Source organism: Macaca fascicularis, chromosome 2 (genome assembly GCF_037993035.2).
Source record: "Macaca fascicularis isolate 582-1 chromosome 2, T2T-MFA8v1.1".
Lineage (NCBI taxonomy): Eukaryota > Metazoa > Chordata > Mammalia > Primates > Cercopithecidae > Macaca > Macaca fascicularis.
The window spans coordinates 170,440,073-170,463,038 of record NC_088376.1 but is presented as its reverse complement, the minus strand read 5'-3'; the positions used below and the strand labels follow the sequence as shown (position 1 = coordinate 170,463,038).

The window sequence follows — 22,966 nt, the reverse complement described above, 5'->3', positions numbered from 1 at the left end:
GCAAAACCAGATAGGCACTGGAATTCGCTCAAGCATAAATAACTTTATTTACATGAAAGCCTAAAATCTTAAGGTAAGTTTCTTGGCTTTTGTAGGTTCATCGGTGATATCCAAATACTTTTAGCAAGATGGACCAGCTGGTGAGTACGGCCTACACTATAGTTGGATGTGTGCCCCTGCTTTCAAGGCCCAGTAAAAGTCTGGAATAGTAGGCAGAGCTTGATTTATTTGTAAGGAAAAGTAAGGCCATCTGATGGATTTCCAGCTGAAAGTCAGTCAAGGCTGGAGTTTTTTGGTTCACTGAGTCCATGGCTCATGCCAATTCTTATTTTCCCATGGCTGACTCCCAGTCTTGGCTGAAAGTGCTACAGCCTTTCCCATAAGGGTAACCTGGGACATGACACAGGGAGAGAGAGGCCTTCCAGGAATTAGATGAGAAGCAAAGTAAAAGATCCCCCTGCCCAAATCAGGTCCAGGCTGCCATTCAGTGAGGAAAATGCCCAAATCATAATACCTGATTTCCAATGAGGCAGAAAAAAAAAAAAAACAAAAAAAACAAAAAACCCGCAGCCCCCTCTACAGTTCATATTCGATCCAGATGTCTTGAAAACAGTAGGATTATGCTAAAAATTTGCCAAGGCAGTACCAGATGCTTATAATGGGACCGTATAGAAGTTGAGGTGGAAGATGTAATGGTTTTTCCAAACTTCTCTGAAATGAGGAATGAGAACACTTTGTGGAAGGGATGGTAGGTAACACATTTGACATTGGGAACACCTGGTTTGTGAGGGCTTTCATCACTAGCCAACACCAGTCTCTGGCTGGATTGAATACTTACTTCCTTTCTGGACATCTGGAGTGTAATTAAGCTCACTGCCCTCATGCTATTATTTGAAAAATCCAGGAAACAAATGGTTGAATCCTAGTTAGCCAATAAACATGTGGCTTTGTAGTAGTAGTCTCTTGGGCGTCAGTTTTATCACCAAGAATAATAATGCAGCCTGATCTGGATGAGCTGTTGTGAGGGTTCGTGTGTCAACATTCTGCAATCAGCACAAAGCAATAACAAGTGTTTTGCCATTATAGGTGCTCTAGTGACAAGTGTGACAGCTCATTGATCTCCAGATAACTACCAGATCAAATGGTGATGCACAGGATGACCACATAATAGTGCCTGTTACCTGACCAGCATTTCTGTATATTATCTGTATATTATCTGTATATTTCTGTATATTTCTGTATATTATCTATAGAAATAGATATGACTATCTTCTAAACTAAGACTTAGGTGTAGCTTGCCCAAGAAATTGTGACCCTGGATTTAAATCTGTCTGTCTCCAGAATTCATTTTTTGTCTTTTGTTCGTATGATCATTATTGTTGCTGTTTTGGTTAAGAGAATTTCTTTTTTGCTTGTTCTCCCTCTAAATTATACATACGGTGCAGGATAAATGTCCAAAAATGAATCATCAATCCACAATCATTTATGGTGGAACATTGGAAAGGATGCTATTTATTTTTCCTTTGTAGCCGTCTCAGAGGAAGGTGGGCTATTTAAAGTAAAGAATGCATAACTGATACTTAACCCTGAATCAGCTCTAGAGATCTGCTATACAATATTGTACCTATAGTTATCTGTACTGTATTGTGCACTTAAAAATGTATTAAGAGGAAAGATTTCACGTTAAGTGTACTTACCACAATAAAAAAAATATGACTTAGAAAGCTAGACCATATTCAAATCAAGTTGACATTATCGTGACATAGTATAACTGATATGTCTTCAATTACACCAAAATTGCATGTCAGAAAAATCTGTGTGATAATGTTATATGTATTGAAGTTAAATGTTGACTAACAAATATTATATATTACTAAAATATATTTTATATTCTTTCAGGTGCTTTTAGATGAAATATATTTTATGGCAACCATGCAGAATATGCAAACAATGGAATACAAAGGATTACTCTAAGGGATTTTTTTTTGTAGTTAAACCATGAACAACAACAAAACAGTAGAAAATACATATAAGAAAAAAAGCTTTTTAAAAAATAAAGCCCCAGAGATGCAATAATTATAAAATAAACTGGGTGGGTCATATTTTGGGCTTCTGACTATGCGGCTTAACTAATCACAGTAAATCTTACAACATTCCCATGAGAACTGCAATGAGTTAGATCTCAGCTGCCCAACACTAGGCTGTACGCCTTATGAGTCTCACATGTACTATTAATATGTAAAATTGTGAAAACTCTAAATTCAGCCAAATTCTTCTGCTCTCCCAAACGACTTGGGTGCAGTTCAGTCCATATTTTCAGTGACTTTTCATTTATCTTAACAGCTTCTCTCAGTTCTGGTTAATTCCTTCCTCAGGCTTGCCAGAGTCAAGTACTTCCAAGCGTCTGGCAAGTCCCATCTGTGATGAGTCACCTGCAGCAGAGTCTGCAGGAAGATCAGATGGGGCTGGCACAGGCAAGGAGACTCAGTACCCAGAAAAAGTGTCTGAATGTCTCTCTGATTCTCTCCCACACTGTATTACTTTTCCCATTTTCTTCCACCTTACTGACTTTCAGACAACAGAGTGTTTGCATGTTTTCCTTTTTTACAGTGCTGAAAACTTAAACCAGAACCATCCTGGAATGGCTATTTAAATAAGCAGGCAAACTGACCTGTGTTATCACAACCAAAGAGCCCTCTGAACATCCGCATTTTCTTTTGGATCCCCCATGTGCCTCGCCCATAAAGTTTGTCCCACCTTAGATATGAGAAAAACAATAATATAATTAAAATGTTTAAGAGAACCTAGCTGAAAGTGGTCGATTTTCATGGTGCTGTTGTTGACAGGGCCGAAGATGGTGATCACAGAGATTTTCCTGGTGGCCATCTTGCAGAAACTTTCCAGATATTCATCACGTTGTTGCACATACATATTGTTCTCAGCCTTGGGAGCAGTGATCAGCTGGAGGTGGGTGAAGACAAACAAATACTAATTTATAGTGATAGTTTCACACTGGGGCAAAACCCAAAGAGATGATTTGGAAGAGAGGGCTGGTAGTGACTGCATCTACGCTACAGATATTCTGCTGAACAGTTAGCATAATTATGGCCCAAAAGGGCCATTTGAAAAGGCCTCTTCTTGTCTCCAAGACAGCTTAGAGTTTTCTACTCACTTCCATTATTTACCTCCATTACTATTCTCCATGTGTCTCAGTTTTCTCATTTGTGAACTCTGCAAAGGAATACTTATTTTGCAAGACTGCTGTGAACATTACATGAATACTTGGCACGCAGTAATTGTTCAATAAATGTTATTTTCCTTCCCTAATTTTGATCTTCATTATTCTTATTGGCTGATTAGATATTGGTTAATTCAATGGTTACTACTATTATTCACATTTCACAGGGTTAAGAGAGTTTCATAGCCAGGTCCTGGGCACTATGAAACTTTAGAACTTTTATTAGAAAACCTTGCAGAAAGGTTTTATGATGACTTTCAGGCCTACGTTTTGTCACATAGAATGTATTCATTGTCACATTCAGCCTGCACAGAGTTGGTGGTGTTTGTCTTTTGATATTGCAGTTTTCCAACAGGATGTCTTTTACTCTAAGTTTAGCCTTCTCTTTAGTTCAGACCTGGTATTTTTCACCTACCCCTCTGTCTTTCATCCTCATTCTGTGACCCTTGTTTCCTGGGGAAAAGAAAAAAGAGGAAAGACAAAGCAATCAAAAGAAATACTTTAGTCACCAGGAATCTGAGAAAATGTAATTTATTTTGGATACAGTGAGGATAACCCTATTTTTAAGAGGTCCTTTTGAATCTTTTCTCTGAGAATGTCTCACTATTTTTATCTAACCTAATACAAAAGCTTCTCCACTCTCTTGATTAATTTAGTTGCCCTTCCCTGAGCCTTCTCCAATTTTACCAGGTCTTCTTGAGCTGAAGCTAGAACTGTGTTCCACACTCCACAGGCTAGTGGGCATAGTGCTGCTCACCTTGGAGGTGAGAGGATGTGAAATTTTATTGTGATGATGACCAGGTCTTTGTTGAGATCTTTGATCCCAAATAGATCACCAGGCTGATGTCTGCAATGAACGCTGCCTATTTGCCCTTTGTTGCGTCATCACTAAGCTCAGAAGCAAGCCTCTATAAATCATTTTTCTGTAAACAACTTTTGCATTTGACTAAATACAAATGTAACAGACAATTTTCTTGCATTTGACTAAATTCAAATTTATCAACCAATTTTCTATTTATCCACCTAACCTTATAAAATATTTCTGAAGTTTATGACTATTGGCATTTTTCAGAGGGCAAGTCACCAGGCTGTGTACCTCTTCCAAATATTTTATCAAAAATGGTTAATAAATCTGGTCTCAGCTTGATCCTGCTGTTTATTTTTCTCTATCAGAGATGTCTGTATTGCTGCCTGCAGGCTTTCCCTTCTAAGAATTCTCTCCGCATGACAAAATACTCTCCCTCAAGGAAATTAAACGTGTTCAATCGCCTTTGAATGGAACATTAACAAAGGTTTTCTGGGATGAAGTTTTTGTTTTGTTTTGTTTTTCAGATCACAATTAATTCTAAATAGACATGCTTTAGTTTATTTTTCCTGTGTTTCTATGCCTGCTCATATGGATATTCTGGGTAGGAAATGTTTGTTTTAGGAACAACAATTTTTCAAGGGGAAAAACAAAATTTCTCCAGATATATTCATTGATTCACACTTAGCTTTAAAACAAGATTTAAGGCAGCTACAAAAAGATGTGGTGATGGTATTTTTAGTTACTTGGTTTGTTTTTCATTAGCTTTATGGCATCTGAAAATATTTCTTCAGATTTCAATGGGAGCCCAGATACCGAAGTTTTATTTTAAGTTGGTATGTTTTAGGTCTTTTTTTCTGACTGTTTTGTGCTCAAAAACACACTCTTCTGAAATAAATAAAATGAATGTTTAAGTAAAAACACAAAACAGTAAAAACAAAGGTAAGAGAAAGGGACTTACTGTTAATGGTTTTGGACTCTCTATTCTATATTAAGGATAAGCACATATTTAGAATATATTTAGAGGAGTTTCTAGGGCAAAGCTGCTTAGATGTTAGATGACAGAAAATTACCTGTTTCTGTAACTTCAAATTCATACATAGATTCCGTTTCATTCATCCCATACTTTGCCATAGACCCTTACAATCTGTGGACAGACCATGGTATGACAGGATTTTGAGTCCTCAACCCTCCTCTAGTCTTCTCCTCCTTGTGTATATTAAGAATATCAGACAGTATGTAATCACACAGAACCTTATCCTCCCTTATGTGGTAGATTCTCCCACATGGCTCTATATGTAGTAATGAGAGGCCATGGATACCCCGTGGGAATCTCATTTAAATAAATAAGAGCCTCTGATATTTACTTTCACTGCAGACCCTTTGCCCAAGAATGCCTTTAACCACCAGGGGGGTGACATTAGTTTTGCAGGACTCATTCCCTAACTTCCGGCCCTCCACGTTCTGATCCCGGGCTCTCTTTTGCTAATGTCCTCCTATACCTCCCTTACCTGACCTCTTTACCCCCTAGAGCCAGACCCAGTCTAAATTAGGAAACGAAAGGAATCTTGGGCAGAGAGGCACAGAGAAAGAATAACTGCAGTCAAAGTCAGGGGGTTGTCATTTCGGTCCTAGTTCGGCCCCTGGCTAGCTTGTAGCCTGAATAAATCCACTTAATCTTCTGAAGCTCAGCATTGTCGTTACAATGAAACAATTTTCCTGCCAACCTCATCAGGTTGTGAGATCTGAGCAAAAGTAAATATATCTGTATATCTTTATAAGTACATAACATGAACTTATTACAGGTTGATTTATTCTTAATAAATAAATATGTGTTCCCCAAGCACACACAGGTATGTTGCCTCTGAATAATTCACTCACAATCCCTCCTCTGTCTTTGCCCGTGTCACTCCTCCTACCTCAGAAACCTGCCCCCTCCCTTCTCTAAATCTGATTCTTTCTTTCAATGTACTATCCTCCTTAAAGTCTTTTCTAGCACACAGAAAAGTCTTTTCTATCACTTCTTCCTTTTAATTACTGCTCTTATTGTCTGCCCCGCCCACTTGGAATTTAAGTATTTCCTTAATTCACTATATAACGGTCGCATCTCCCCAGGCAGAATGTAAGTTCCTTAGACTCTATTACCATCCTGCAGATGGTGGGGGCATAAATGCTGGCCAGTACTCCTCAGGTTGTATAGATCACCCCAGTCAGAGGAGAGGAGAGGGACTCAGGAACAAAGGGGTCCCCTGGTTGTTGTGAGTGTCTAGATGCAGGCTACAACCTTACCAGTTGGTAAAAACACTCTTACGTTTAGTCTGCTCCTCAAGTTTGCAACTTTTAGGGAAGACTGACCATCTGAACCCATTTCAGGGACTCTTTCCCTATGTTTTGACATCTCCATCCCATTCACTTTCTAGTTTGGCAGTATTTCAGACAGTGTTTAAAATGGGAACCATTTCCAGTCCCCTCTTCCTAAAAAGAGCAGCTTAGAGCTCCTCAGTAAACACTATTTTCTGTCACTTGGCCTCTTTCCAGTTTGATGGTAATAAATCAGGGCATGTATCATGAATTTAAAACTGTGTTGTATTTCTTTTTCATGCTTCTGTTCCAACTGGTGTCTTGGCTCAATGAGCCTCAGAGGATAAGGAAGCCTGTTTGCATAAGTAAAGAGAGCAAACAGCAATGGAAGAAAGCTAGAGGGAAGGTATTTTAAGTCTCAGATTATTCAAAATACTGTGTTAGGCTCAAAACACTAGAGTCTTTTGTTTTGTTTTGTTTTTACAGGATTCTGAAAAATAACTTTCAAGCTAATAGTCTGCCTTAGTACAGCAGGAAACCTTAAATCCTTTCCCAAAATTAAACCAAATAAGTTGATTGTTGTCCCAATACACAGATGTCTGAAGTAAGGTTGGAAATACTAACCCACCTGAATTACAGGAGATTCGGTCACCAAATAATTCTTTTTTTTTTTTTTTTTTTTTTTTTGAGACGGATCCTTGCTCTGTCGCCCAGGCTGGAGTGCAGTGGCGCGATCTCGGCTCACTGCAAGCTCCGCCTCCCGGGTTCACGCTATTCTCCTGCCTCAGCCTCCACAGTAGCTGGGACTACAGGCGCCCGCCACCGCGCCCGGCTAATTTCTTTTTGTATTTTTAGTAGAGACGGGGTTTCACCGTGTTAGCCAGGATGGTCTCGATCTCCTGACCTCGTGATCCGCCCGCCTCGGCCTCCCAAAGTGCTGGGATTACAGGCTTGAGCCACCGCGCCCGGCCTCAAAGAATTCTTAAACTTGAACTTGAATTCATTCAAGTCAGCATTTGAGGTCCCTTGTTCATTGACAAGTGAATAGATCTCAGAGCGCAGAATGATGGCTTGTCAGCTATACTCCCCATAGCGCAATGCTTTGGTGATAAGCTTACCTATACTCTCACTATCTTCAACCTCAAACTGACACCAAGCAGTTTGAAGGATTAGGTTAACTGGAATCCAATCTATTGTTTTTGACTGACTGTCTGGAAAGCCAGAGAATTGAGTGCAGAGGACTAGCTGTGTATTAAAGGCAGAAACTCCACATTTGTGCTTAGCAATCCTTTACCACTTATCTGGGTGACTCAAGGTTGAAAATGAAGTTTTAAATTTATTTGTATTCATATGTATTAACTTTTTAAATTCATATTTATTAACTGGCAAGATCATTCCTCAGTTTCCCCTTCACTTTATGGCATGTCCCACAGGAAGTTCATATTCAAAAGAAATCAGAAAGGGAGATTGGCCTGAATTTGAGCTTTCAACTCAAACAGATCTGAGTTCTAATTTTGACTTCACCACATATTAGCTATATATCTTGGGTTCTGTTTTCTCATGTATAGAAAGGGGTTAATAAATCATTCACTGAGGGATTGTTTCGAGAATTAAACCACACAGTCTTGGCAAAGTACCTTGCAGGATGTGCCCTTCTTCATCAACAGGTTTAGAGGCAGGAGGTTTGAAAGAGTGAACACTAGTCTAAAAATAGGACACCCGGCTCCACCTGCAGCTCCTGTGAAGGCCTCTAGGAAGCCATCCACCTGGGACCTACACCATTGCTGTTTGTGTTTCTGTAATTGTTAAGTAGCAGTTATGTGATATGTCCACATCTAAAGAATGATGGTATAAATAAGGACAAAGCACTAAGGGTTTACAATAAATGGTAGTTAAGTACCAGGTTACTGAAAAGCTGAGAAGATGAGCTGAAAGTCCTGCACAAAATTTCATGGAATGTCAACCTGCTTTCAGTTTGAGTTTACTGGGTTAAGTTAAGGCCAGTTGGAGGTAGCTGTTCTCAGCCATACTTAAATAGCTTGAGAGTGCTAAGCCTTAATGAATAGTAATTGAATCACTGAGGTTCCTGAGTAACATTAGCCAAGTTTGATGGGAAAAGTGAGTGGAAAAGGCTAAACCGCACCAACAATGTTTTTCACCCATTGGTCTCCTCTCTGGTGAAAACTTCTTTTCTCTCCATCTTTTGCTTTGGTATCATCTTTATTTCATTTGGTCTTTTCTAATCCATTCTTACTTTAGACATCATTAGCTCTTCAGAAGACACATTTCTGATATGATCATCAGCTGGGCGCACATAGGATCAAAAGTCTGAAAAGCCTTCTGTTAGTATTTTCTTTCTAATAACAAACCTGGTTCTCTCACTAGCCCAAAGAACCAACACTGCCAGGAGCAATTCCAGCTGGTTTCTGTTTTGCCTCACATGACATCAGCAGAAGCTGTCATTTGAGTTTCATTTGCTAGAAATTTATAAGCAGGGATACCATTAAAAGCAGGAATGGCCCAGCTGGGCTTTCAGATCCCCTACTAAAGGAGTGGGGAGAAGGAGGGAGAAATGAAAAGTATGACTAATATCAGGAATACACTATGAAAACCCCTTTCTTTTGACTCACAAGCTGGCGGCAATGGGAAATATTTGCCAGACGGGTGCACAATTACAATCCTGACATTTTACCCGTGATTTTCTTTTTTTAAACCTGACCATGAGGAACATTTTGCCTGCCCTGTTGGCTAAATGAACAGAGTTGGGTGATGTATTTTAATGGGTTGGATAAAGTTGTAGATACTCAGGAGGAGAGCATTGGAGCAAACCACTAACGCTTTCCCATGCCCCAAAGAGAGCAGTTTGCCCTCAGGGACTCCCTAACAGACATTCAAGTGTCAGGTAGAGTTTTACTCTGAAATCTGATTTCTTTTTTGTTCTAATGGGAACATTCCCATTTAAATATATGTACACTGAGAATATCCAAGCGGCCTATCACCTGATAACCTAAGTTTATATAGACATGTTAAGGCTCTGGTTAGATATTGCACCAATATACAGAAAATATATAACAAAACACACAGAGGCATACAAATAAATCCCTAGAATCAACCAGAGCTAGGTTTTGCTCTCATACACAGACCTACTATCCATGTAAACAGCTAAGAGAATTTGCACTATGTCCCACTCGTGATAAACATCATAAAGAACTTTGCTCTGAGTAATATTTCAAATGTACATTTAAACTTTCTGAAACAACATATGATAAATGGGCACCAGAGTTCCTCTGCCCAGATCATTAACCAAAATTTAGGCTAGCTTGGAAAACCTAAAAGATTCTCTAAGAAATGCCTTGAGAAAAGAGAGCCTGTTTCTTTTGGTGGGGAAATGCAGGGTGTGCAGTCACCTTGTGCCTTCAGGAGGATGGGTGCTGCCCTCAACGGCATGAGTTGATTCTCTCACCCAGGCATCTGAAAAAATCATTCCTGACTCACGCTACCCAACATCAATTTATTGATCTTTTACCCAGAATTAATGGCAACAATATCCTTTTCCTCCTTGACAGCCTGGAGTAAAAAGCTAGCCTTAAGAGCCAGGGGTAGAAATTTTGGAGGGGCAGTAAGAGGGAAAGAGAAGACATGAAGAGGAGAAGGAGCCATTTGCACATCACTGATAAAATCTGCCCTTTTATTTGGCTCATTCCTGCCCAAAGCCCTCATTTGGTGGTGGCAAGTGATGGCCAAAAGAGAGGGTTGCTGAGATGCATCTGTGACTTACTCAACACGAGTGGCACTCAGAACCACAGACCAAGGGCAAGTAGGGACAGCTTGTCTCCTTTTTCACACACTGGTGCACAGGCACATGCACATACGCATACACATTTTACAGAGCCCCCGGAGAAACTGACATCTAGATTTCAAATTCAGGTGTATTTCTAGAGTAGTGGAAATTGAAGCAATTAACTCAGTTCCTCACATTCCACCCTTTGGCTCTTCCTAGTAGTTGGACAGCGATGGGAGAGGTAGGCTTTAAGGGGAGAAGATTTCTGATAGCTCATTTTAAAAGGATCCATGAGGGTCACACTAACAAGGACCCTTCCCTACTCCCAGTCATCCCCACTCCCCACCCAAGCTGTCTTTTTTTTGAGCATTCCAGTGTTGATATAGACCTAATTAGGGAAAGAGGGGACCTCTGCTATTGTCCCATAGACATGATTCTAGTTCCTAAGTCAGACAGACAGAAACCCTTTTAATAAGATGTGACTGAAGTCAATGCACTTCCTTTTAGGAATTTCATCATTCTTTTCATCTTTGGGACTTGGTAAAAGGGAGCTCTGTCCAGAAATATCCCTTGGAAGAGAGTGGTAGAAATGGGGGAAGGGTCCCTACAGGTCTGGAAGAAGCTGACTACAGGTGTTCTCCTGGGCTCATGTGTAGGGTCCCCCAGCCATTGACTTTGTGCTACAGGGCCATGAGTTGTGTGAGCAGAACTTCGTAGGGCACGAAACCAGAAGGAGCTATTGGCCTGCTGCCCTCTTTTGCCAGACTTCTGAGCTTCTTGACACAGTACAGGTTCAGCCACAATCTGGCATCTAGCAATATGATTTTTATATAACTAATAAGACAGACATTAACATGCCCTGCCTCAGCCCATAGAACAACGCCAAGGAGAAGGCTACTTACAAGGAGCCTTCGTTTGCCTTCGAAGGACCCCAGCAGGTCGGCCACTGACTTCTTGGGACTCTGCGTGAAGTGTTTGTTGGTGGGTTTCTGATAGCCATCCTGTTCTGTTTTACCTCCTTTTTTCTTCTTGCTCTTCTCTTTCTCTTGCTTGCTCTTTTTCTCAGACTTCTTCATTTGCTTTTCACTCTTAAGTAACTTGTCTGCATTCTCATTCTTCATCTTTTTTTTCTTCTCCTTCTCGGGTTTCTCAAGCTTTTCATGCTTTTTAGACTCCTTTGCTTTTTTAAGGGGAACATTCCCCACCTGCAGCTCCTCCTCCAGCTGAGAGGCAGTAGGCCGGCTGAGGTCATACTTCTCCTCATACTCATTACTAAGAATTTTGTCCTGGGCCTTCTTTTTGGGAGGTTTCTCCTTTGCTGGCTTGGGAGGACCTGGCACCACATTTGGGTCTCTATGGCCATGTTCCCGCCTGTCCATGCGGTTGTCCCGGAAACGGCCTGGACCAGCAGCCCTCGTGCTGGGCTCTGAAATGGTGGTGGGAGGGGCATCTGTGAAGCTCTCCAAGCCGGTGGCCTTGCTGGGTCTCCTGGTTGTCTGTGGCCTCTCCCTGTGCTGATCCTTCCGGGATGGAGGGTAAAGATTCTCTGAAACTGAGGGTCTCCTGGCAGTGGTCACCTCAGTGGTTGTAGGAGGCCTGTGGGAGGGTGAGGGGGTCCAGGGCCTCTGCGTGGTGGGAAAGGCAGTGGTGGTCATAGGTCTTGCAGCAACTGTTACCGCCCGGGACGTGGACCGAGTAACTGTTGTGGCTGGAGCAGGAGGAAGGGTGGTGGCCCTGGGGGTTGAGGGAGGTGGGGGCAAAGCTGGTGTAGTGGCGGCCAGTTTTCTCAGGACCTTCACCCGACTCTCTCTGGTTGGTGGGACTTGTGCTCTCCTGGGATCCTCTTTCCTCTTCTCGCTGCCCAGGCTCGGCCTTCCTGCTCCACCTCCACCATCATTCCCCTCCTCCACCACCTGGCCCTCTACACCAGCTGCCTTACATTTCTGGACAAAGCCCTTCTGCCTGATCTTCTCGATCCTACGGATGGGGCCTTGGTCGATGACCTCGTACATGGCTTCCAGCCTAACGGGGTATGGGTAGCGCTCCTCCACCTGCAGCGTCTTCTTCAGCAGCACCATGCCAAACTTGCCCTTCTCCAGCTTCAGGAAGCTCATCAGCTTAGGGATGAGGCTGGGGTCCAGGGGCTGCTCCAGGATCTGGCCCTCACTGGTGATCCTTCTCACCTTGCCTCCTTCCTCGCCTGCCTGGTGGAAGAGCACAATCTGTTGGATATGCCTCTCCGCCAGCTCACAGTACACATCGTCCTTCAGCAGGCTCATCATGAGGCGGTAGTAGCCTTCCGAGGCATGAGGGGCTGAGATGACCCACACTCTGTTCTTCCCTGCAAAGCTGGCAAGGATGTTGGGAGAGCTGGATCCCGAAGGGAAACGCAACATTCTTGACCGAGCTGAGGACCCCTCATCTCTGATCATCTCACGCGGAGAGCTCCTGGCCGCTGGTCTTTGCTCAGGTCTCATGGGGGCCCCATTGACGTCCACGCGGGCTGGCGGCTCCGTTGCGCGAGCTAGTCTCAACACGGGCACACTCCTCCTTCTCTGGAGAGGCTGAAGGTTTGGTTGTTCCAGAGTGGATCTCTCAATTCCACGAGACCTCCCAGTGTGCCTCAGAAACCGAGCTGGCCTACTGCTGTCCGGAGAAACCAAAGGCACTTTCCGCCCTCCATGGCTGTCTCTGATCGTGGCGTGGGGGTGGGGTTCTGATCCACACACGAGCCACATGGCCAACAGCATAGTGAAACGAGGTCCCATTCTCCATGTCATTGTGTAATCCACTTTGCGATGCACCGAGGTCATAAGACAAAGGGGAGGGGGAAAAAAGGAAGAAAATTATTTAACTGGAAACAGAGCTGGTCATTTTCTTTTTCTGCATTTCAGCCAAGGGGAGGGGAAAAGGGTGGTTAGAGAAGAAGGAGGGAGGTCAGGAGATGGAAAATGGGATGAGATTCTGTTACTTTCAAGCCCCTATAATTTGTTAGTGTTTAACACAGACAGTTACATTAAGCAGGAAATCCAATTCAGTTTCCCAGTCAGCATGCTTGCACTGTTTCAACTAAGGCTCTGGATGCTCCAAAGAAAATGCAAACTGGCATATTAATTATGACAACATTCACATTTCATTCCTTCAAAATAAGCGACAAAGAAACAAATAAACACACCAAAGACAGAAAGGATTACACACTTACATGGTGGCTCATAGAGATGGAAAGCAGAGGGTTGCAAAAGAAATCAGAAGTTTGGTTCCCAGGACAGTTTCCTAGATGAACTACTTTTCCTCCCAGCCCTCTCTCTTTTCCGAGGGTGAGCAATACAAAAGGGGTGTGCTGTAGCTCCAGCTTTCAGAGTACCGCCACAGATCCACAGCCCGTCCTGATCTGAGAGCTGAGCCGGTTCCTTTTCTTTCTGGCTGTGTCTTTTTACCTTCTGGACAAGTAGGATGAGGTGAAAGGACCTGTCCTTATAAGTCTTTGTATCTCCATTTGTCTGCAGTTTCTCCTTGGTCTTGTGTGTCTGTGTGTGCCAGTCCCTTGTGCCGACACAGGATGTCCCTTAAAGTCCAGTCCCGGCGATTTCTGAATCTCACTCTTTCCCTCTTTAAAGTTCCAGGATCCTTCTTATCTCCCTTTCCCCCACAGTCTGGCTTAGTCTCTTTGTTTCCGGGCGTAAAAGCACTGGGATTAATATGTTTTCCAGGCTGAGGGAAAACACAGGAATGTGATGTCGAAAAAGGACTTTTTTCTTTCCCTATGCTTCTCTCCTCCCTTTATTTCTCCCTACCTTTTTCCTCCTCTTTTTCTTCTTCTTTTTCTTCTTTCTCTTGCCTGGATTCAGTCCCAGAAATGTTAGGACTACCTCAGTTTTGCTCCAAACCAAACTCAAACAACAGCAGCCACTGGAAATCAAGGAAACTTCACTAAGAATTTAACAGATCAGCAAAACACCGCCTCCTTCCCATTTCAGCACGTTCGGAGTGGACTCAGTGAGGAGGGCGAGGGCTGTTCTTTGGGGTGGGGGAAAGTTTTGAAACTCCACACATCATCATAAATCACTCTAGAATAGGATGACTGGTGACTTAACCCCTTCCAAACCAAGTCATCGGGGTACCTCCTCTTCCAGTCTGTTCTTACACTGCGCTTTGGAAGGAGAAAATTCTCAGATTTCTGCATCAGGCTACATGCTTTTCTTAGAGACAGATACTCATTTGGGTCAGGGTGCTTGACTGTGCAGACACAGACCGTATATATGTATTTATAGTCCCATGTGTATATTTTTATATCTTTCTCCCTGTTTTGTGCTTTTAGTTTGAGGTTGGAAAACCCCATGGAAAACATGACTAGGTTGTTTTTATTTTATGCTAATTGGGGATCATATTACTGTGTTCTTGGTCCTAGTTTCTCCTCGGCATGGAAGGAAGCTGGTAAAAGGTTAGAAATGCAGGCAATGGCTGCGAGTCGAGATTGCAGTTGACTATTACATCAGGGAATGGGCATTATGATCTCTAGCTTCAAAGCCCTGGCTGCAGATGGTAGACTAAGGGCTTCCTTGGAGGTCCCGAGTCATTGATTTTGTGTGTGTGTGTGTGTGTGTGTGTGTGTGTGTGTGTAGTGCAATATGTTCCTCTGCAGAGACTTTAGATGTCTGAAGGGCTTCAGGCAATCCGTAGAAGTAGCCAGAAGGGAGGGTGAGGCAGCTTTGGGCTTCTACCTCCTGAGTCTGCCATGAGGATTCTGTCAGTGGAGAAGGAAGGGGCCTCAGGTTACATGGATGTTTCTTCTGGCCATGCTGGGCGAGCTGACCTTCCAGGCCACTATTAACTGCCACCAACGGTGGCAAGCCAGGGTTCTCAGAAACCTCCTTGCAAGCTCAGTCATGCTAATAGCGACCTTCACTGGATCAAACTTCATCCCTAGTTGTTATGCCTTGATCAGCCCCATCTGGCCCTGGTCACATTTGACATTTTTTCACATAAGCTACGAGCATGGAACTGAGAAAGTCCTGTATAGAGGTTAACTGTAGAGCTGCCAGGCCACACCTTAAACTCCCAGGGGTACCAAGAACGATGGCTGGCCCTGCTGTGGCATTCTCTCAGACACTTGTGAGGACAATAACGAAAGTGGACTTCAGGCAGAGACCCTCTGTCCACTGGAGTCATAGATTGCAGCCTTCATGGCATTCACCTGTTGGGCTGACCAACCTGGCCTTGTGCTAAGTTGGAGGGTCCTAGATGTTACTTCCTTTCTCATAATTTCCTAATGCATCCTACCCTATCCTTACTGGGCTTTCTCCCTTCTGTCTTTTCATTTCCTTTTCTCTTCTCTCTGCTTATAACAACTACCCTTTATGGAGCATTTTCATGTGAAGCTTTGGGCTTAGTATTTTTGTGAATTCTTTTATTTAACCCTCACAGTATCCTTAGGAAGTAAATAGAATGATCCTCATTTTATAGATGAGCGAACTGAGGCTTGGTGAGTTTAAATAAATTGCCTATTGTCCCATAAACGGTAAGCAGGAGCTCTGAAATGTGAACCCAGGTTTAGAACAGCCTACAAAATGTGATGCTATCCTGCCTCTCTCTTTCATTTTCTACCCATGCCTTCAGTTTTTTCTCTTCCTTCAATTCCTTTTTGCATTTCCCATGTTCATAGAAGAGTTTCATTTATTTGTTCAACCAGAGTACTTATACTTTCAGAGTCCTACTGTCTGGAATAATTGTGTAACAGTACTTTTTGCTTTTCTCAATAGGTCCTTAAAGTCCTTTATTATTTTTCTTGAATAAGTCATGACTTACACAAACCTCTCCATGATGTGCACAACATTTGTCACCTGTGCGCTGGTAAAGCTGAAAAACAGCCACTTTAGCAACCTAGAGTTGACCCTGAGGAGCCATCCCAACCCTGAGTTGTGCCTGTCTTCCTGGGACCTCAGGCTTTCTTCCTTCTGTGAGCTTCAGTCACCAGATGGCGCACTAAACACACACATCAGAGAGGACCTAACACTCCACCACCTCCATTAGTCCCCATCCCACACCCAGCGCCTTTTCCCAGTCTCTTCTCACACACAGATACATACACTGGCATACACACACTGGCAAAGTGGGGCTTCTCATGTTTGTTTTCATCTCAGTGCCCCAACCCTTACCTGGGGCTTCAGAAAATCCTCCTGAAGAAGTCTGGTAGGCACATACCTAATAAGAGCAATGAAAAATTCTCATGCATTCATTTCCGGTGAGGCCTATAATGATTAATGGCTTGTAATGATTCTCAATTCCAAGTCTGTTATTTAAGAGCTCTGTATTTTCTGAGTCCCCCATTTAGATATTTCTATTTTTCTGCAATCTAAGAAAGAAACAATTAACCAATTAGTGCTAGGGGTTGGGCAGGGATGGGGGCGGTGGGGGTTAGTGATATCTGAAAGGAAGACATTAATGTTGAGTCAGAAAAAGATAAAAGGAAGAAAATTTTAAAGTAGACTTTAGAAATGCTAATTTGGGAATTAATTGACGGGAAACTACCTGACATTGGTTTTGTAGTAATTTGTGGGGAGGAAAGGAAAGAATGCACAAACCAGAACTGCTTTAGAGAAACTAGGGTGGGGATAGTTATCTGATGAAAGCTGGAGTGAATGTAAGAAGGCATCCAAAAAGGAGTGTGCGAACTGGTCAGACCCACACTAATGCAAGAGTTCAGCGACCTGGGACCAAGGCTCAGGGTAACACATTGTGCCAGGCACGCTAGAGAAACCAGGGTTTCTGTCACATACTGTTGATTCTCTTGCACAGAGTAACTCTCAGGGATGTTACTGAACTGAATTCAAAATATTGTTCTATTGCTCAAAAAAAAGCATTTGCTTAAGAAGAAACAAGAATAAAAAGAAAAGGAGGGAAAGCAACAGGCTCTTCAGTGTGATTTTGGAGGGAAACCACCTCTCCTGCTCTGTGATCATCAGTATCCCCAGCAAGAAAATTCGCTGAGCCATTTTATCACATCTTTGTGGCAGAGGCACAGATACTCACACTGAGGATGCTGCTATGTTTTTCTTTTCCATTTGCAGAACTCTATCAAATGTTCAGTCTTAGGCAGGATTTGTGTCCTTCAGAATGAAAAAAGAATTCTTCTCTTTCTCAGTATTTGCCATGTAGGACAGACTAAAGAAATCAGTTGCCAGGTCAGAAAGCCGAGGATGACGATGAATGCAGGGTGCTGCTGCAGCCCAGGTGATACCAGTGAGCTGGGGGGTTTCCAGGTGTTGGTGGGACCTTGACCCCAGCTGGTGTCCAGGCTCTTGACACCGTCAAAAGAATGAATTCAAGGATATTCTAACCTGTCATGTCAAGAGTCTCCTCAATTGTGATGACCATGCCTTTTATGGGAGCTGCCAGGGACCTCAAGCCCCTTCAGTCCTCAGTTATGGCCATTACGGCACCGGCTTTCCTCCTCTCCCTTCAGAGCTGAGGGCAATTCCTTTTCCAATGGCCCTCCTGCTTGCAGTGAGGAAAGGGTCTGGGTGGGCTTCCTTGGCTGGCACAGTCCTTGCTCCAGTGTCCTGACTTCTCACACTTGGAGCAGCAACCGTTGCCTGCAGATTTGCTATTGAGCCTGTTTGGTCTGCAGTGAAGAGTCTTTCTGGGTGACCCTGAGATTGCAGGGGACTCTTTACAGTGACTGCTATCATTTGGGCTGGCTGTCTATCCCATTTTTTGCCATTCTGGGTCATTTCAGCCATTTCAGCCCTTCAGCCAATAGAGCCCCGTCTCTATTATTGAATACCCCGAAAGCCACATCAAATATGTCATTAATAGGCATGTAGAGTCCTAAAGCCAATTTCTATAATGTTGTTCTTCTGTCAGATACTGACTGGCTAATAAAGTGTGTCTCTAGTACAATTTGGCCAGCATCAGTACTGAGATCAATGTTAGTATATATTCTTAGGGTCTCCACAAAGGCACCCCTGAAACAAAGCTGAATTTCAATCCTGTTCTTATTTCTTTTTTTTTATTATTATAGTTCACAGGCTTAGTGGTATATTGTTTCATTCCCTCCACTAAACAAGTCACCATATGATTTTTCTTAGGTCAACCTGGCCCTGTTGATAGTTCCAGTAATGGTCACTGCTAAGCATGGATGTGGCTCCCCACAGTGTATTGTTCAAGATCCCCAGCAGACAAGTTGTAAGCATAAGCCTGGGCCTCTACCCAAATACACTGCTTTTCCCCAGGGGTGCAAATCGTGGACAAGATAATATGAATATCTCCCCAAGGTAACTCAAATAAGCCCAAAACTCCTCCATGAATTTAGTTGGATCCTCTAAAGATCAGCCCCACCTCTGCCTGCATTGTGCTAGATCACACACTGAAAGAGGTACGTGTACCCAGATGATCCCAGCATCCCCTTTGGCCACCTCTCTAAATGGGCATAATGTAGAACAGTCAGGAAGGTAAGAGGTGCCACGGCAGGTAACCCCAGCAGGGCTCCGTTCCTTTGGCAGGGAAGCATATATAGGTTGGTAAGGAGATAGACTTGTGGGAGTTTGGGGGCTGGAGATGGTAGAACCAGCAGCCTCTCCCCACTAGAAGTTCACAGCCCATTGGAAAAGATAAATATTATACTCTCCACAGCAGTGCTGCCAATTTTCTCTGCACGTAAAATTTCAGTGCTGACTATGGCTGCAGCCCGTATGCACAGAGTTCATTTCTGTTGGAGAATTTGCCTCTTCAATTCCTTGAGCAGGCTTTCCACTGAAAGAGGCTTGCCATGGCAGCAACCGTGTGTCACCTGTAAGATCTTGCTTGGATGTCCTTTTGGCTCTAGAGTCCCCAAGAGTTCCAGATACTCTTGTCTGACAGACAAGTGCTGTATCTCATTTTCCCAGTCCCAATCTCAGCCCTGCACCAGTCTTGCTAGGATTGCCCTATCCTTCAGTGGTCGGTTCACTGTACTGACCTTGCATGGCAAGTCTTGACCACATCACTTAGAATATCACCTTACATAAGAAAGTGTGAACCGACAGGATGGCAGCTCATTCATTCGACAAATATTTACTCAATGCAAGGCACTATTCTACTCAATAAGGATCCACCAATGAACATTCCCTGACCCCAGGGAGCTTACATTACAATGGTGGGAAACAGACAATAAAAATAAAAACAAATATACCTAAAACTACATATGTACTTAAAATAATATTTTTTTTTAAAGGAAAGGAGTAAAAGTTGATGAAGGGGAAGAGGCCATTTTAGATACCTTTATCCAAAGAAAAGGATTTTAAGTGAGAATGGAAAGCAAGTCACTCAAGTATTGGGAGAGGGGAAGAACATTCAGAGTAGAGGGAACGGTGAGTGCACAGGCACTGACACCAGGGCTATTTGACAAGCGTGTTCCAGAAGAGCGATGTTGGCGGATTTTAAGCAAGGATGTAGCAAAGCTTGATATGTGACTGAAAAGGAATGCTAGGAATGCTGCCTGGAGAATAGAGTATGGTGGCAAGAATGACAACAGTTAACCAACTGCTGAGGAAGGTAACGCAGTGGTACAAGTGGAAGTTACAGTCTATCAAACCAATGTGCTGTAGCACGGTAAGTGCAGAAAAGTCACTCGATTTGGTATATATATTCTGAAGACAGTGGTGACAGGAGCAGTTTGGGGCAGAAAGAATCAAACATTTTGTTTGAAATTCCCGTCAGACACTCTGATACAGATGTCAAGCAAGCAGTTAGATACATGAGACTGGACTTTGAGGAGGACTGAGGCTGGAATTATAAATTTGAGAGGCTATTTGAAGCAAGCTTGTCCAACCCATGGCCCATGGGCCACCCGCAGCCCAGGATGACTTTCAATGTAGCCCAACACAATTTGTAAACTTTCTTAAAACATTATGAGTTTGGTTTGTTTGTTTGTTGTTTGTTTTTAGCTTATCAGCTCTCATTAGTGTATTTATGTGTAGCCCAAGACAATTCATCTTCTTCCAGTGTGGCCCAGAGAAGCCAAAAGATTGGACACCCCTGATTTAAAGCCTAAGGCTCGAATAAATTACTTAGGGACTGGTAGAGGAAGAAAAAGAGTAAAGGACATGAAAGAGGAACAACTAGTGTGATGGGGGAAAGGCAGGAGCACGCAGTGTTTTTCAGTGGCCGGAAGCTGGGACCATGTTACTTCTTTGGCCCTTTCTCCATAGGTCCTTGCTACATGTGTCCAGATTCAGCTTATTCATCAGGGTCCAGGTCCTGCATCACCTCCTCCACAGGGTTTTCCCAGATGCTGCAACCCAGACAGCTCCCTCTTCTCTGAGAAGCAATTCTGTAGAGCATCACTCATCTGATCTTTTTGTACTTCACGCACAGGTTCGTGTTCTTCTAAGCAGATCTTTAGCTTCTGAGAACATGGATTATTCTTACATTATTTTTCATCCTCCTTATCATTCTGGTATATAGTAAAGGTACAAGAATTTTAAGTGCATGTCAATCAAATACATTTAAAAAAAAGATGGAAAAACCCTAGAAGCCAACCCAACTATGAATTATCACTTTAAAGAGGGAAAGAAAAGAAGAAAAAAACTCGACACTGCTTTTGAACCAGGGAGTCTCTTTAGCCTCTATGTACTAAATAATAAGAGTGGAAACAGAAGACATAGCACTGTAAATAATCAAAATTAAATCTCTTTTTTTTTTTTAATTTGAGATGGAGTGTCATTCTGTCACCCAAGCTGGAGTGCAGTGGCACTATCTCAGCTCACTGAAACCTCCACCTCCTGGGTTCAAGTGATTCTCCTGCTTCAGTCTCCTGAGTAGCTGGGATTACAGGCATGTACCACCATGCCTGGCTAATTTTTTTTTGTATTTTTAGTAGAGACGGTGTTTCACCATGTTGGCCAGGCTGGTCTCGAACTTCTGACCTCAGGTGTCCCCCTGCCTCGGCCTCCCAAAGTGCTGGGATTACAGGTGTGAGTCACCGTGCCCAGCCTACATTCACACTGTGTGCAATCACAACCACTATCCATCTCTAGAACTTTTCCATTATCTCAAGCTGAAACTTGTTACCCACGAAACAATAACTTCCTGTTCTCCCTTTTCCTTAGCCCCTGGTAACCACTATTCTACTTTCCATTCCTTTGAACTTGACTGCAAATAGTTATTTTTAATGAATGAAATGTGCCTACCACAATGCTAATACTCAGTTAATGGTGGAGGAAATAATACCTGCACAAGAGCAGTCATAAACTCTTAACTTCCAGCCTAAGGCAAAAGGTTATCAAAACAACATAGATGGCATGCATCTGTTGTTCCAGCCACAAGGGACGCTGAGGTGGAAGGATTGCTTGAGCCCAAGAGTTTGAGGCTGTAGTGAGTTAGGATCACAACACTGTACTCCAGGGTCAGAAGGAACTCAAGGGTCAGACAAAGGAGCTAAGCACCTAACACAAACAGAAATTACTGAAAAATAGTAGATTTACCTGTTAAGTATTAAGTATTGCCATGCCAGTTTGTCATGAAATCAGAAGCCAGGGCAATATGTGCACTTTGTGTCTCCTGTTTGCTATCAACTCTACGGCTGCAGTAGTCTTTCAGTTGGTCTTCCAACCAGCAGACTGATCCTCTCTAATCCATTCTCCAGTGGCCATCACTATAATTTTCCTAAAATATCAGTGTTTCATTCCTGCTGCAAATTCTTCAACATTTTTCTCATTGTCCTCAAGTTACATTTCAGCATCTTAATGAGGCTCACAAGCCCTCCCATGATCTATTCCACTTGTATCTTGTTGGCTTCCCTACACTGTTGCACGCCTACTCTTCAGACCAGCTCTCTCACCATTCCTAAGACACCTCCTCTCTCACATCTTGGCATTCATGGTTATAATATTCCTTCCATCTTGAAAGCTCCTTCTTCTTCACCCTGGATCTGCCTGTAAATTTTTATTTACCCTTCAAGACTCTACTCAAATGTCATGTCATAAAACTTAGAATAATTTTCTGGCTTCTCTCCAACCAGACTGAATTTGGTGCCCCTCTCTATACCTCTGTAAGAACCTATGGGTTTCACTTTTTAACATGTATCATTTCTAGTCTGTTCCTCTACTCTAAACATTAAGCATTTTGAAGGTAAGGACTATGTCCTTACCATCTAGCACAGTTTGATTAGCAGATGGTAAACTCCCAATTACAATTTGTTGAATGAGTGAATGATATAACAAATAAATGCAAACTCATAAGCTTTGTATTCAAGACAGCATTTCGGAGTAAGCAGAGAACTGTTTTCTAGTTTAGTCAGAAAAGGAAACTCAATGATTAAGCAAACATTGATAACTGTTAAATATAAATGTGAAAATCTCTGACTATGCCTAGGTATTTGTATTTTATTTCTTTAAACTCACCCAAAGTTCAGCATTACTTAAATATATTTACATTTATATTTATAGCTATATCTATCTACACACACAAGCAAATATATATGTTTACAGATACATACATATCTGTAAATATGTATATACACATACAAACACACAAGCAAATATGTATGTATTTGTGTGTGCAGATATATACACACATATATATACATATACATATCTGTACATTGCTGTACCTATAAGGTTCACACTTAGTGTTGCTATTATCTCATCCTTGCAGGGAATAGTTTTTCTTCTCAAAGAATACAATGAGATATTTTTTACTCCGTGGCCGTTTCAAATATGTGCCAAGTAACCAATCAGATACTGTGAAATGACATCGTGTGATTTCTGAGCATAGGTCATAAAAGACATTGTGAGTTCTGCTTCTCCTTTCTTGGATAACTTGCTCTGAGGAAAGCCAACTGCCATCCTGTGAAAACACTCAA

The 22,966-nt window shown here is 42.6% G+C and overlaps 1 protein-coding gene across 2 annotated transcripts in view; it reads right to left on the bottom strand.

Annotated features, from left to right (window-relative positions):
• Positions 1-14,036, bottom strand: part of CCDC80 (coiled-coil domain containing 80) — a 35,949-nt gene extending 21,913 nt beyond the window's left edge. Inside the window, exons 1-3 of one of the 2 annotated variants that reach the window (XM_005548157.4) lie at positions 13,328-14,036; positions 11,028-12,916; positions 2,805-2,961 (exon numbers count right to left, since the gene is read on the bottom strand). In XM_005548157.4, the coding sequence (XP_005548214.3) occupies positions 2,805-2,961; positions 11,028-12,905 (2,035 nt within the window). In that variant the 5' untranslated portion in view covers positions 12,906-12,916; positions 13,328-14,036. The remainder of the gene's footprint in view (positions 1-2,804; positions 2,962-11,027; positions 12,917-13,327) is intronic. The other variant, XM_005548159.4, reaches the window with a different exon arrangement.
• Positions 14,037-22,966: the final 8,930 nt, after the last annotated feature.